General features: G+C 42.6%; 1 protein-coding gene across 15 annotated transcripts in view; it reads right to left on the bottom strand.

Moving 5' to 3' along the window:
• Positions 1 to 13,032, bottom strand: part of MYCBP2 (MYC binding protein 2) — a 205,505-nt gene that overhangs the window by 173,548 nt on the left and 18,925 nt on the right. The window contains exon 2 of one of the 15 annotated variants that reach the window (XM_074911899.1): positions 1,256 to 1,273. The exons of the other annotated variants lie outside the window; for them this stretch is intronic. Within the exon in view, the coding sequence (XP_074768000.1) occupies positions 1,256 to 1,273 (18 nt within the window). The remainder of the gene's footprint in view (positions 1 to 1,255; positions 1,274 to 13,032) is intronic. 15 annotated transcript variants of the gene reach the window in all.

Here is a 13,032-nt window from a genome sequence, read left to right as displayed (position 1 = left end):
AGAATATAAAGCACTTAAAATGATGCTTTCCTAATGCCCCACTGAATTAAAAGGCCTCTACTCTCATCAATTTAAGCAGAATATATGCTAGGACAGACAAGAAATCCTTATATTTTGTAACAGAAACAGTAGTGCAAAACAGTGTAAGTTTATTAGTGCCACAACAATGCTAGGAGCAAGAATTACTGATGATTCTCAGTAATACAACCTGTTAGTACAGAAAATGACTAGTTGCTGCCCACCAAGCCCAAGGTGATCAGATAGTACCTGGCTGTGAGTGAACAAAGACAGCTTCTATGGCAGGGCTGAGTTTCTGCCACTGGACAAGGTACACTCGATCCCTGCAAGCAACTGATCAGTGCCGGAGAGAGAGGAGGGAAGGAAGAGCTCTGCAGGGAAATGAGAGCACTGCGTGTGGGAAACAGCACACAGGGACTGGTTCTCTTCCAGTCAGAGAAAAGACCACGGTCACAACACGGCCCAGAGGCAAAGTGATGAGGAATGTGGGAACTCAGACAGAGGTCCTGCACAAACAGGCAGCTGTGCAGGTCTCTGCTTGCCAAGAGTGCCTGAGCCTGGCACTTGAATCAGAGGGAGTCAGAGACACCATTTGTGTGCGGTGTCATCAAGTAAGCGATCTGCTTAGGCAGGTGGTTGAATTGAGGGAGGAGGTAGAAAGGTTGAGAACAATCAAAGAGTGCAAAAATTAGATTGACTGGTGGAGCCACACTCTGAAACAAAGGCAGCAGATAGAGGCTCTACAAGAAATATATGACTCCCTCTCTTCCTCTCACCAGGCAGGAGGAGGGCTTGTGGGGGACAGAGGGCAATGGAGTCAGGTCCTTCCTCAGAAAGGCAAGCAAAAACCTCATCTGCCCTCCTCACCTTCCCAGTTGTCATTATACAATAGGTATGAGTTGGAACTTGACAGCCAGCCAACTGAAGATGGAAACAAGGACCCATGTAGTGAGTCATCCACTGCTTGTCCCTCAGCCCCAAGACTTAAGATTTCTTCATGTAAGAAGGAAAGGAGGGTAATTGTAGTGGGTGACTCTGTTCTGAGAGGTACGGAGGAGCTCATACGTCAACCAGACCCATACCATAGAGAGATCTGCTGCCTCTGGGGGCTCAGGTCAGAGATATTAAAAGGAAAGTCACTGCTCTGGTGCAGCCCTCCAATTACTACCCCTTATTGGTTATCCAGGCAGGTAATGATGACACAGTAGAGAGAAGTCTTAAGTCACTCAAAAAGGACTTCAAAGCACTGGGGTGGCTAACTGAAGGCTTAGGAGCTCAGGTTATGTTTTCATCAATCCCTCAAGTGGAAGAGAAAACCAGTGATATAGGGTGGAAAACATATCTGATTAACACATGGCTCAGAGACTGGTGCCACTGTCAGAATTATGGGTTCTTAGACCATGGCGAGGTTTATAAGGCATCTGGTCTGCTGGCAACAAATGAGACAGGTGGGATGCAGCTGTCCCAGAGGGAGAACAGGATTCTGGGGCAGGAGTTAGCAGGGTTTATTGACAGGGTTTTGAACTAGATATGAGGGGGGACAGGGAGATAACTGGGAATGTTAGGAACAAGCTTAAGGGAAGCGTGACAAACCTTGAAGGATGGACTGGTGAGGGCTCTGCCTCTGCCACTTCATTTGAGAGAAGTGAAAGATGTTTAGGAACCGTCGAAGTACCTGAGAAGGGTCTAGTAGGGAACAGGGCCCGTGCTCACAAAAGGGTGTTGGATTCACTACCTCATCTCCAGTGCATCTATACCAATGCACGCAGTATGTGCAACTAACAGGGGGAGCTTGAGGCCATGATGCATCACAAGAACTATGACATAGTAGCTATAACAGAAATGTGGTGGGATCACTCACACAACTGAAGTACTGCAATCAATGGCTACAAGCTCTTCAGGAGGAACAGACAGGGAAGGAGAGGTGGTGAAGTGGCCCTGTACATAAGAGAACACTATGAAAGCTCAGAAATCAAGGGTAGTGATAATGGGGTTGAGAGTGTGTGGATTAGGTTAAGGGCCAATAAAGCAGATCTTGCTGAGGGAGTCTGCTACAGACCCCCGAAACAAAGCAGTGAGGTGGTTTAAGTTTTCTATAAACAGTTGGGAGAAATCTCACGGTCACTTGCTGTTGTTCTTGTGGGGCACTTCAACCTCCCAGGTATCTGCTGGGAACACAACACAGCAGAGAGGGAACAATCCAGGAGGTTCCTGGAATATGTGGAGGATAACTTCCTCACACAGCTGGTGAGTGAGCTGACCAGGGAAGGTGCTCTCTTGGACATGATTCTTGTGAACAGGGAAGAGCTTGTTGGGGGGGTAAAGGTTGGAGGCCATCTAGGGTGCAGTGATCATGAGATGATCGAATTTTCAATCCTTCAAGAAACAAAGAGAAGGGTTAGTAAAACTGCCACCTTAAGACTTCTGAGGGCTAACTTTGACCTGTTCAAAAGACTGCTTAGCAAAATCCCTTGGGAGGCTGCCTTGAAGGAAATGTGAGTCCAGGAAGGCTGGACGTACTTCAAGAGAGAAGTCTTAAAGGCACAGGATCAGGCTGTTCCCGTGTGCTGAAAAACAAGCAGGCAGGGAAGGATACTGGCCTGGCTAAACAGGGACCTTTGGCTGAATCTCAAGAGCAAAAGGACAATCTATGACCTTTATAAGAGGGGCCAGGTCTCTCACAAAGACTATAAAGCCGTAATGAAGTTATGCTGGGAGAACATTAGGAGAGCCAAAGCACAGATAGAGCTCAACCTGGCTGCAGCTGTTAAGGATAATAAAAAATGTTTCTATAAATTCGTTAACAGCAAAAGGAGGACTAGGGAAAATCTCCCTCCTTTACTGGATGCAGAGGGAAACATGGTAACTAAGGATGAGGAAAAGGCTGAGGTGTTCAACGCCTACTTTGCTTCAGTCTTCAGCAGTGGAACTGGCTGTTCCCTGGACACCCAGCCTCATGAACTGGGAGATGGGGAGGGGAAGCAGACCGAGGTCAGCACAGTTGAAGAGGAGGTGGTCAGAGACCTGCTACACCCCTTGGATGCACACAAGTCTGTGGGACTGGATGGGTTACACCCAAGGGTGCTGAGGGAGTTGGCAGATGTGCTCACCAAGCCACTGTCCATGATTTACTTGAAGTCATGGCTAACTGGGGAGGTCCCATTGGACTGGAGGGTGGCAAATTTGACACTCATCTACAAGAAAGGCAAGAAGGATGATCCAGAAAACTACAGACCTGTCAGTCTGACCTTGGTGCCACAGAAGGTCATGAATCAGGTCATCTTGAGTGTCATTAAAAGTCATATAATGGACAACCAGATGCTCAGGCCCAGTCAGCATGGGTTTATGAAAGACAGGTCCTGCCTGACAAACCTGATCTCCTTCTATGACAGAGCAACCTGCTTATTAGATGAGGGAAAGGCTGTGGATGTAGTTTATCTTGAATTTAGTAAGGCTTTTCACACCATTTCCCACAGCATTCTCCTGGCAAAACTGACTGCTCAAGGCTTGGATGGGCACACGCTTCGCTGGGTAAAAAAACTGGCTGGATGGCCAGGCCCAAAGAGTTGTGGTGAACAGAGAAGTTAAATCTGGTTGGCAGCCGGTCACGAGTGGTGTCCCCCAGGGCTCAGTTCTGGGGCCACTTCTGTTTAACATCTTTATTGATGATCTAGACGAGGGGATCGAGTGCACCCTCTGTCAGTTTGCAGATGACCCCAAGCTGGGTGGGAGTGTTGATGTGCTCGAGGGTAGGGAGGCTCTGCAGAGAGACCTGGACAGGCTGGAGCCATGGGCTGAGGCCAACTGGAGGAGTTTCCATAAGGCCAAATGCCGGGGGCTGCCCTTGGGCCACAACAACCCCCAGCAGCGCTACAGGCTTGGGGAGGAGTGGCTGGAGAGCTGCCAGTCAGAGAGGGACCTGGGGGTGCTGATTGACAGCCGGCTGAACAGGAGCCAGCAGTGTGCCCAGGGGGCCAAGAAGGCCAATGGCATCCTGGCTTGTGTCAGCAATAGCGTGGCCAGCAGGGACAGGGAAGGGATCTTACCCCTGTCCTCGGCACTGGTGAGGCCGCCCCTCGATTCCTGTGTTCAGTTTTGGGCCCCTCACTACAAAAAGGACATTGAATGACTCGAGCGTGTCCAGAGAAGGGCAACGAAGCTGGTGCAGGCTCTGGAGCACAGGTCGTAGGAGGAGCAGCTGAGGGAACTGGGGGTGTTTAGTCTGGAGAAGAGGAGGCTGAGGGGAGACCTCATCGCCCTCTACAGCTACCTGAAAGGAGGTTGCAGAGAGCTGGGGATGAGCCTCTTTAACCAAGTAATAAGTGACAGGAGAAGAGGTAATGGCCTCAAGTTGCACCAGGGAAAGTTCAGACTAGATATTAGGAAGCATTTCTTTACAGAAGGGGTTGTCAGGCGTTGGAAAGGGCTGCCCAGGTAGGTGCTGGAGTCCCCATCCCTGAAGGTGTTTAAGAGTAGGGTCAATTTAGTGCTTACAGATATGGTGCAGTTGGGAACTGTCAGTGTTAGATTAATGGTTGGACTGGATGATCTTCAAGGTCTTTTCCAACCTAGACAATTCTGTGACACTGTGAACACATACGTTTTTTTGTGAAGTCTTTACAAGATAAAGGTTGAAGCCTTAGAAGACAAAAAAGGAAGCTTTAAAAATGTACCACTTGGTAGAAAATTCAGTTAGTGGAAGACACTGCAACTTTTGAACACAGATTTTTAAAATTTTGTCTGGACTTTCCCCTTCCCTCAGCTTACAGACTTTTCATTTCTATCCTCTTACATTATGGCTCTAGCTAACACACACTTCTCTAACCCTCTTCTGCCCACACCTCATTCCTAACATATTCTTTTCTCCTCCATTTTACTAACCAGTAAAGAAAAAAAAAAGACACCATGCACACATACAATTGTTTTGTCACCATCACTGAGATCACTTTGTTTGTGATGAATGCTTTTTAACCTACTCTACATTTCTCTGGTCTGTTCAAATTACAAGCCCCCTGCAAAAAAAGGTGGAAGTTGTCTGCAGGACACAGCTCATCCTATACAGGGCTTTAAGTAACAGCTACTTACATTCCTCTCTGCCACTTAAAGATCACTAAAATAGTTTACATTTCAGATTTGTTGGAAAAATAAAACTATGGAATCTGAAAAATCACAGGAAGTAAGAAGTTGCACTTTCAGATAAGAGATTGAGATTCAGGAGAAACTATTTTATTCAAACAACTTTGTTTTAAATAACAATTTTGAGCGACTAAAAACATATTGCTTACTACTCTTCCCTGTAGAGCATTCAGACTGCAACATTATGCAAGGTTCATGGTCCAACAGTCAAAAGCTGGAAAGTAAAGTTTGACCAATGGCCACCAGTCAGAAAACAAGCCTGAGAAAAGAACCCCTGCAGAATATCCCAAGAAAGCTGCCTGCTAGAAGTTTCATCACCTTTCCCATCTTCACCTATCAACAAAGACAGAGGTACATGCGTCATCAAGACACTTCCTGCTGAAACATATCATCTCACCACTTTTTTTATAAGGAACCACCATTATCCTAGAGTTAAGAGAAGTGATTCAATGAGGGGGAATCCCCCCACCTTCCCCAGTAAATTAAAGCTTATAAAGAGAACCTAGATAACCTCCTAAGGTTTCTTCAACAGTAAAGTTTCAATATATGACAGCACACAACCTGTTTAGGAAGCAGGGGGAAGAAATTTCATACAACCTTTAACGTCCAAATTTCTATAATCATACTCCATAGTCTGTTTCATGATTTAGTTATTCTTATATTAGACAAGGTTTTGCTTCCTTATTCAAGTTTAATGCACTTAATTCTTATTCTGCATGAAGAACAGTGCGGTCCCTTCCATTCTGTAGCCTCTCAATCTTTTTCTCTGGACCAAATAACCTTTTATGAAACTTTCACCTGAAGTGTAAAAGTCCTGATTTATTTTGGACAACTTCTAGGCTCTCAGTCCATAACACAAGCAAACTGCATTGACCAAAACCGAAAACTTCTTATTTGCCGTTGAAAAGAGGAAGAAGAATTGCCTCATACACCACTTTTAACTGTATTCCAGGTATTATTTGGCAGCTTCACAGCAATATGGCATGACAGATTAATCCAGAGTAACTTGACAACATTTTCCTGCAAACTTCCACAATGAGCTTCCAATATTCTATCTAGTTGTGTTGTTCATTATGCCTTCTAAACACAGCACAATTTGCACTTACCAGAGACAACTTGCTAAGCATTGCTTTTTTTTTTAAGGAAGGACACTAACTCAAGTTGCCAAGACATTTCAAATTTAATCCTACCTGCCAAAATCCTAGCTAACTCTCCAAATTTGTTATAGCCTGCAAACATTACAAGCACTTTTTCATCTTGTAAATATTTCACAGGACAGTCCCCATATTTTTTTTATGTATTTCTCTATGTGTATGCATACGTCTAGAAACCCCCACAATTAAGTCTTTTTTTTTTTTTTTCCTCCCACTAAGACTGGGCTCATTTCCAAAGTGGCAAAACCCCCACCATTTTGTAAACTAACTTCATTTGTCAATGATACCTAGGCAATGTTTTCTCCAATTAGCAAGCAGGAAAGATCAGCCATGGGTTTACTTCCTCTTTTGGATTCCAAGTTGTAGTGGTATGATCTACCTCATTTATACATCAGACACTAAAGATGCTGCCAGTATAAACTCTTCCTAGTCACTCCACTGTAGCAGTCAATATCTTCAGCAAGGTTTAGGCTTGACCAATTTTTTACATGGAAACAACTTGAGTATAGAAATGCCATGTTGAGAATCCACATTTATCTCCCTATTGTTTCTTAAAACAAAACTTCAAGGTTATGAAAACCCAACATTTTTGTTAGGAAGTATACTCTCCCCCTGTATCCAAATGAATCTTCAGAACTAGTGATTAATTAAAAAAATAAAGTCACCAGCACTAATTTTATACACAGTTCTGAGCAACCTATCATTACTATGCGTAACACTAATGTTTATAATATATCTGCATATAAAGATATATATGATTGTTCACAGTTCTACTGTTATATACCATTATGCCAAGACGTTTAATTATTCAGATAGAAAAGATAAAATATGGGCAAGTATGTTCATGAAAAACAACATTAAGCAGATAATGAATAATTTCCTGTTGGAAACCACTTGTGTTAATTACAAACCTGACTCTTCTACTGCCTGAAGATTAACAAGATCCAATATGGCTTAGGTGGATTTTTTAGCTAAATTATTCATCGTGGTTTTGGTTAACAATTGTAAATTGCTGTAAACTGTCATTTGTAAACATCTTGAAACTCTATGCTGGCAATCTGATTCCAGTGGCAGAAGGCCTTTAGCCTTTAACTTTTAGCTCTGCTGTTGAAACCAAACACTGACGATCAGCAAGACTTAGTCAGGTTTCCTACAATCTGCTTCAAGCCACTGTATCATCTGAGACTATGTTAGCAGTCTTGAACTGGACCACAAAGGAAGCACAAGTCAAGTGAGTGCAGAACATAAAGATACCTTGACAAGAAAATACTCATGGCAAATGGATCCAAAGAAAGTAAATGGTGCTATTACAACCTTCACAGAAACATCTGTTGAGAATGAAAGCAAATTCCTGAAACATTCAACCCTGGAATATGGAACAACTGCCTCAAACTAAAGTGGGAAAAGAAAAGGGGAAGCTGCACATCATTTTCTGGACAATTTAAAATAGCTGTTAAATTGCATGATTAGATGATTAAGCTTTGTGGCACCTGAAGTAGAAGGAAGTAAAAGCACACAGTTTATTTGTTTTTAAATCACAAGTAGCATTAGCGAATACCTGCAATATTTGCTGTATTATTAGGGGGATGCTATTCAGTTGTCTCAACACCATTGGTCTTACTCTCTTTAAAAGAACCCAACAAATGCAAATGGAGCATCTTCCCTCAAATTCACAATGGTCCTGAATTGCAATTCATAAGCTTAAATTTGAAAAGGAAGCTTTAGGTGTTGAGTGTCCCCCTCACTCACTGTCCTCATGGAATTACTCAATATGGGTTAACATAATGTTAACCTATGTTAATAGAGTCACACCTGCATAAACTCTTCTAGGCTTTATGTTACACTGAAGGTGTCACTGAAGAGTGGAAAAAATATTACTCTGTCTCTGCTGCTGAGACAGAATAGGAACAACAAAAGCGTTATTTAACTTCTGTCTCACCTAGAACCTTTGCTTCTACCTGAAATGTGTTACCAAAGACCATGGTAGCTAGTAGAGCATTAGACCCAGTCATTCTATTATTAATTAGATCCTTGAGTACACTTTTGAAAAATCAGTAAATTTAGCAAGCCATGTGCAACACATATTAAAATTTTTTTAACTTCCAACTGACTTTGACTATGTGTCTGTCTAAATTGCTTGCTCTGGTTCGATGGCTAAGAATCTTCAGGAAGAATTCTAATTTTGACAGGAGAGGTCTATCAAAGACATACTGTATTCAGACAAATGAAAAATACACTGTATTATTTTGTTTCCATAGGTGCTTACTCTGCACAATTAGCTTCAGCACTCAAGGCCGAGTGGAAATGCTCTTTAGAGGCAGCAACCACCCAGTAACATTGAAATGAAACAGTCAGATTTGTGACATCAAATAATTCATTTGTTCCCTCCATCTGGTGAATTATTGCAGCTGGCTGTCGATCTGGTTGGACAAGCAGCAGCAAGCATTTGCTTCTGAACAGCCCAAAGTGAAATCCCAAGCTGAAGTTGTCAAGTAGCCTGCAACTGCAAGCAATTACCACTTATGTGATCATGTAGTCACCATCATGTCTCAGGGTCTCTCATCACAGCACCAAGTTCCTTAAAAAGCTCTAAAACTACCAACATACTTTACTCAAGGGAAGTGAAATGCAAGTATTGACATGTGGACACTGGTTGAAAAGTAATGAACTGACATTTCCTCCACTGGTTTCCCCAGCTGCCCCATAGTAACAGTGAAATATCAGTAGTACTCATTTTTATGTGCAGAAATCACAAACTAACTAGTGCCATTTGGCAGCTTTCTTTGTACAGGTATATTACTGCCTAAAGGATCTACAAATGACAAAACACATTATCTGGAGCTTGTCACTACATGATGGAAAATCACGTTCATCAAAGGCAGTGGGACTACAAGAAGACTAATTGGTCCAAAGCAGTCAGACATCCCCTACAGTGCCCCATATTATCTACCTTAACTTCTGCCCAGCAAACTGTCAGGGGAGTATCCGGCTTGCAGAAAGCTGTATGTCTTTGTGATTTTCTTTTTGAATAAGCATATTACAACATCTGACTGCCCCAATTTTTCAAATACTTTTCTTTACCATCACCCAATAGCACACAGAAGCATCACTACTCCTAGGTCACCACTAGAGAACTGAAGTACTACAGACTTACTTGCAAAAGGCAGATTGGGATGAAAAGACTATTTTGAGTAGACAAAGCTGTACCAACATGGAATGACTGACCAGAAAATGCAATTACTTCATTGCTCCCTTCTTTTAGTCTCTGGGAGGTATAAATTATACTACAAAGAAGGTCACACACACAATAATTTTCACTTTCTACCATTTAATTTGATGGTTTTCCTTTACCTTCCCACATCCAAACTTCACTAGAACTTTTATCATTGTTGTTGCAAAATACCAACTATATTGTCCTTGTCCTTTCTGTGATTCAGACAGAATATGAAGCAATTGATGGTGAGCCAATTGAGATCTTATGGGATTAGAGAGCAGACCAGTATAACCAATATTGTTTAGGATGTCTGCTACACCCAGTCTGATTAGGAACTAGATGAGGCCTGCAAGAAATCTTACATTCACAGGCCCTGGTCCTTATGGGGGATGTTAACTATCCCAGTATCTACTGGAAAGGAACACAGCAGGGCACAAGCAATGCAGGAGGTTTCTGGAGTGCATGTATGATAATTCCATGACACAGTAGATTGAGGAGTCAGTGAAGGAAGGCACTTTTCTGGACTTGACACTTAACCAAGGAAGAACCAGACAGATGCATGAATGTTGGGGGCAGCCATGGATGCAGTGTCAATGCAGGTGAATTTCAGCAACCTGAAAGCAGAGAGCAAAGCAAACGCAGGATCACAACCCTAGCCTTCAGAAGAACAGACTTTGTCCTGTTCAGCAACCTACTTAGAAGAGTCTCATGGGATACAGTCCCCTGGAGAGAAACGGGTGCAGAAGAGCTGGATAATTTTCGAAGATCACTTCCAAGCTCACGAATGGTCTGTTCACACATGCAGAAAGTCAAACATAGGAGAAAGGAGCTCTACATGGATAACAATGAGCTCCTGACAAAGTTCAAGCCTAAAAAGAAAACATTTCTAAGAGGTGGAAGCAGGATCATGTCACCCGGGAGAAATATAGGGACAGTGTCTGAGTGGTTAGGAATAGGGTTATAAAAGTCAAAGCCCACCAAGGGACACTGGTCACCTACATGTTTACCAGTAAAACTAGCCTTCAGCAATACCATGTCCCTGAAACCAGAGGGAAAGTCTGAGTAATGATGTCTTAACCTCAGTGAAGGAAGTTCAGGTTAGGGAATATTTAAGTAAGTCAAGGTAACATGACAGAATGCACCCACAGGTGATGAGAGAGGTGGCCAATGACACTGCAAAGCCACTCTCAGTCTTTGAAAGGTCACAGCATTTAGCGTAAGTTCCCAAGAACTGCAAGAAAAAAAACATCATTTCTGTCTTCAAGGCCAACATGGAAGATCAGGGGATCCAAACAGACAAAGGACAAGATGGTGATAGCAAATAGTCACTTTGGATTTATGAAGAAGAAATCACGCTTGACCAATCTGGTAGCCTTCTGCAATGAGATGGCTGGCTTAGTGCGTGACTGGAGAGCAGGGGATTTTGCTTATCTCAACTTTAATAAGGCTTTTGACACTGTCAGTCACAACATCCCCATATACAAACTGATGAAGTACATGCTAGATAAATCTAAGACTGAAAATAGGCCAAATTGCTAGGGTCAAAGGGTTGTGAATGACAGGACAGAGTGCACCTTCAAGCTAGTTTGCAGATAGTACAAAACTTGGAGGAGTGGTTGATAAAGCAGACAGCTGTGCTGCCATTCAGAGGGGCTTCAACAGACTAAAGGAATGGGTCACCAGTAATTTCATCAAGTTTAACAAAGGGAAATGCAAAGTCATGCAACCTGGGGAGGAACAATCCCAGGCACCTGTACACACTGTCAGCCAACTGACTGGGAAATAGCTTTACAGAAAGACCTATGGCTACTCATGGTGGACATATATAACATGAGCCAGTAACACTGTCTCTGAAGCAAAAGCAGCACACAGCCTCCTGGGCTGGGTTAGGAAAAGTGTTGCCAGCAGGTTGAGGAAGTTGGCTCTTGCACTCTATGCAGCACTGGTAACATCACATCTGGAGTACTGCAACCAGTTTTAGGCTCTCCAGCACAAGAGAGACCAACTTACTGGAGTGAGTCCTGAGAAGGGCCACTAAGATGTTTAGTGGACCAGAGCATCTGTCACATGAGGACAAACCGAGCAAACAGAGAGACTCTTTAGCTGAGAAGAGAGAAAACTTGAGGGGGTGGAGTTTTCTCAGTGTGGCTATACACTTGATGGAAGAGAGTAAGGATGATGGAGCCAGACTCTTTTGAGCAATATCCAGTGATAGGCAAAGAGACAATGGGAAAAAAGGGAAATACAGGAAGTTCCATTTAAACATAAAAATTATAGGTGTGGTCAAACACCAGAACAGTTACCCCAAGAGGCTATAGATTCTTCATCTCTGAAGATATTAAAAATCCCACTGGACAATGTCTGGAGCAACCTGCTCTGGTTCATCCTACTTTGAGCAGGAAGGTTGGACTAGACAGTCTCCAGAGGTCCCTTCTAATCTCAACTATTCTGTGACCCTCAGTTTGTTTACATACTAAAGTAAAATTTGACTGCACAATAAACGTGCTTGTACATTGTGAAAAGAGTACATTTTTTCTCAGTTTAGCATTTTTCCTGGTGTCATGCCATGTTTCTGACTACACTTCCAAGTATAGACATACTGAGCTTTTCATCTGTTCACCATCTGGATCAGCAAACATACAGCAAATTCAGGCATAAAAGCAGACTTCTATGGGAATTAGTCAGCATAATCAAACCTACAATACTACTCAAACCTAACAAGAACAAGGGATGAAAACCACCCTACCACACTTAAAATATATGCCTGTATTAAGACAAGCCAGTCACTTGAATCAATCCATTCTTGGCTATAACCAATGCCTATGGGTATACTAAGAAGTGCATGACAAACATGTTACATGTAATAATCAAGAGTTTCTCTGTGCAGATGGATCACTGTGGACACTGTGTACAGGATCTTTAACAGGACTTTTCCACACTTCAGTGGTACAGAAAACTTGTGCATGTCCCCAGGCAATCTAGAATATAATTTGACAATTGAAAGGTACTCTAGGATCATTAAAAACAGTGCCTGGAAAGGACCTTGAAAGGTCAGTCTTTCCATTCCCTAGTCCTGCACAGGACTAGTCAAATTCTACTTTATTCCTGAAAGGTGTTTTCCCTGTGGAGATATTAAACACTCACAAAGACCACACTTCCACCAGGTCCTAAGTAATGCTACTAAAAAGCTCTTTGTGAGGTCTTTTCTAAACCACCTTTATGGTAGTTAAATGTTATTTTTTTACAACTTCATTGTTTATTTTCCTTCTTTTCCATGGTTAGCTTGAATTTATTTCAATCATGAGGGGAAATAAGAATCTTTTGTCAATGAAGCAGTCTCAGTTCTTTCAGCCTAAACCACTAATTGTTTACATCACTGACATCTAATTTCAATATTCTCTCCTACTAATAACTAGTCCTTCTTGTTGAGAGGAAAAAAAGAAAACAGAGATAAAAAGAGACAAAAGAAGTCCCACAATCCTGAAGTGCAAATAAAAGGTCAAGAATTAC

This window comes from Athene noctua, chromosome 1 (genome assembly GCF_965140245.1).
Source record: "Athene noctua chromosome 1, bAthNoc1.hap1.1, whole genome shotgun sequence".
Lineage (NCBI taxonomy): Eukaryota > Metazoa > Chordata > Aves > Strigiformes > Strigidae > Athene > Athene noctua.
Note: the sequence above shows the minus strand (reverse complement) of the source record. Positions and strands in the feature narration are given on the sequence as shown.